Below are 3,412 nucleotides of genomic sequence, written 5' to 3' on the forward strand. Positions count from 1 at the left end.
GTGTGTGTGTGTGTGTGTCTGTGTCTGTGTGTGTGGTGGGGGGGCCCCATCGAGGCCCCTGTGGTGAGGGAGGAAGTGGGGCTGGTGCTGGGGTAGGTGCTGCCCAGCTGGGGTGTGTGGGGCACCTCCCGCCACTGTGTGCACCCTGGGAGGCATGGGGGCATCTGTCCCTAGGTATGTGCATGGGGTGGGGTAAGGTGCTGTGCCTGGCTCATCCCAGCAGGGGCTGGGCCAGACTGCGCTCAGCAGTGGTGCTGGGAGGGGGGTTGGCAGGGACTACAGCAAATTTTGGAGTGGCTTCAGCCACCCAAGCCTCCCTCCCTGCCCCACTCACTCCTTCACTGCAGGCTCTGTCCCATGCCCCACCCGGGCAGCACCTACCCCTGCCCCTGCTCCACTCACTCCCTCACTGCAGGGGCCTCAACCTGCCCCTCCCCTCCCACGCCCCTTCCTTCATCAGCCGGACCTGGCTGCTCTCCACGCTGCCGGGCTGTGCTGTAACAACACGCATGCATGCAGTATTCATCGGCCACATCAAACAAAAAAAAAGCCGATTGCCAATACTCTCAATTTTCCTCATATCAGTGCCAATCCGATATGGGACCAATGTATTGGTGCACCTCTAAAACATACAGAATGGGATTAGCACTTACTATTTCCTCCAAGCACTGAATGGTCCCAAGTGAGGCATCCACCATAAGGAGGGAGAGAGATTGCACCTGGTTCTGGGCCCTAACTCTGTTTTGGAGATAGACAGACATAAGACAGTTTGCACAATTACACTCTCCTAGATCCAGAATCCACAAACAGGGATAGAGAATTTTCTTGATACAGTAACAGGAATGCTTTAAGGGAGCCTGTCTAGATATATGTTCCACTAGGTAGTGGCATCCAAGCAATCCTTATGCTAAAGTTGAGATTTTTTTGTCCTAATAGTACCTGTAAAGCGTAATGTAGAAGCTATAGAGCAGGGATGGGCAAAATACGGCTCATGGGCCAAATTTGGCCCACCAACAGACTCAATCTGGTCCATAGGTGGACAGCTGCCAACTCACTGGATCTGGCCTGTGGGCGGCTGGTGACTCTGACTGCCATTCGGTGCCAGGCAGGTGGGACTACTTCCACCGAGCAGCATCAGCCCTCAACACAGCAGCATCAGCTATGGACCTGGGCAGGGCTTCTGCTGAAGCAGGCAGGCAGGTGGTGGCATCAGCTGTGGATGCCACTGGCATGTTCAGTAGCCCTGATGCAGAACCTGCTGACAGCAACCACAGCTGATGTTGCCACTCTCCCAGCACAATGAAAGCTCCTGCCTGGAGCCCTGATCTGGAACATACTAGTAGTGTCAGCTGTGGATACAGGCAGGAACTTCTACTGTAGCAGACGGGCAGCACCATCAGCTGTGACACTGCCAGCAGGTTCTGCATTGGGGTTCTGGAACCTGCTTACTGTGCCCACAGCTGATGCTGCCACCCACCTGCCACAGGGGAAATCTCCATTTGGGTCCACAGCTGAGCTTCAGGGCTCCTGACAAACAACAGCTCTGGCCAGGTTCGGGAGCAAGACAGTTATGAGAGAAGCCAGACAGAGAGACAGATGGATGTGGTTCTCGACAGGTCCCCAAAACTCATTAAATAGCCCTCCAGTCAAAATAATTGCCTATCCCTGCTGTAGAGGGTAGGGTAGATCTGCACATCCTCACACTCTGCACCAAAGGGCCCTCTATTCTTTCATTTCTTCTCAGCTACAGAATCCCAAGATGCCAGAGGATGAGAGAGAATGGAAGGCATAATATGGAATATGTATAGGAACAAGACAGCTGAAGAACACAAGACTGAAGGAACTTTCTGTGCCATCAAGTTCAAGCCTCTGCAACCACAGGCAACCATGCAACAAAGGATTTGTCCAGAACAGTCCACAGAAATATCCTTTCTAGCCCCTCTTTCCTACCACAGCCACAAAGCACCCTATGAGGGAAAATGTCTACAATGTGCCACAAGAAGAGGAGACAAGGGCCTCTCTCAAGCTGCCAGTTACTGTGATAAGCAACTTCTTTCTTGTTGAAGTGTTTAGCCATTGTACATAAAGAATCAAAACAGTTTCCAAATTCACTTGCAGGCAAGACCTTGCAGTCCTGGGCAAAGAATGACTATAGACCTGCTTTCCTAACTACAATATCTGACCTGAATGCTTCAGTAAACTCATAGCACTTGCCAGGTGCCAGCCTGGCAGATATCTAGAATGCTGAAATTCTTGGAAATCCACAGCTTACTTGGGGTTCTGATGGAGTGTGCTCTAAGTACTGCTGGAGGCTCCAGCCTTAGTTGCACTAAATTCTGTTATGAAATCGAAGGGATCTATTTAGCATGGTACAGGCTACAGCAAAAGCTCTGTTATCCGGCATCCCCTGGGAATGGGGAATGCTGGTTAATCAAATATGCTGGTTAATCAAATGCGCACTCTCTGGTGCACTCCCTGGCATCAGTGTGCCAGAGGACAGGGACGGGGGGCCCTGCACAGGCTGCTTTGCCCCAGGCCATGGGCCAAAGAAGTGAAGAAGAACTTGGCTTGTGGCAATGAAACTGGAAGTGGGACTTCCAGTTTCACTTTTGCCACGTCCCTCAGATGCTGGTTAGTGGAGCTTTCCGGTTAATAAAGCGCAGGATAACACAGCTTTTGCTGTATATCTTTTCATCCTTCCACTATGGCAAAAAAAAGCAATGGGGACAATATGAAAGATCTGGAAAGAGCAACACCTCCACTCTGTTGGAGATTTCAGAAGAAACACTAACATCTAGATCTTCTGGCTCATCGCCAGCACAACTCGGGACAGGAACTTAGAATATGTCCTCACACAAACTTTTTTCTGGATAGAACATAGGTCTATGGAGAATCTGCCATTAGCATCTCGATCTGCATTTTGACTGAAGAGGACTACAGACTAAGATCTCACCGATCTGTGAAGACACCTGAAATGTACAGGTTGGCATAATATCATAAATTCATCAGAGCTGCAAAGAAGTTCAGGTCCCAAAGGGATCAGACTTCTCTCCAGAGGGAAGACCAGGATCGGATCCTTGGAAAACTTCAGTGCCATGGCCTGAAAACCATCTGGGTTTCCATGACAGGGAAAAGGAGAGGATGGGCTTACATGAACAAGAGCCAGATGGGCTTGAACTAAATTTAAAGATTAGCCATTCAGCTCCAGCAGATAATCCAAATTTTTTAGCAAAGAGATCTCATATGAGGTTAGGGACCTTATGCTATACTATGCTGAAAATCTAATCAGGAGCAACAGTTTCTAGTTGTATTAAGGGAAGTACAGATTAGATATCAGGAAGAACTTTCTCACTAGGAGGGTAGTAAAGCACTAGAACAGGTTACCTAGAGACCTTGTGGCATCTCCATCCTT

General features: G+C 49.6%; 1 protein-coding gene across 1 annotated transcript in view; it reads right to left on the reverse strand.

Moving 5' to 3' along the window:
• Positions 1-3,412, reverse strand: part of NCAPD2 (non-SMC condensin I complex subunit D2) — an 83,082-nt gene that overhangs the window by 41,271 nt on the left and 38,399 nt on the right. Inside the window, exon 16 of the mRNA XM_019527101.1 lies at positions 654-738. Coding sequence (XP_019382646.1) covers positions 654-738 — 85 coding nt within the window. The remainder of the gene's footprint in view (positions 1-653; positions 739-3,412) is intronic.

The sequence above is a fragment of the Gavialis gangeticus genome, unplaced genomic scaffold (assembly GCF_001723915.1).
Source record: "Gavialis gangeticus isolate Ggan-Ray unplaced genomic scaffold, GavGan_comp1, whole genome shotgun sequence".
In the NCBI taxonomy this organism is placed as follows: domain Eukaryota; kingdom Metazoa; phylum Chordata; order Crocodylia; family Gavialidae; genus Gavialis; species Gavialis gangeticus.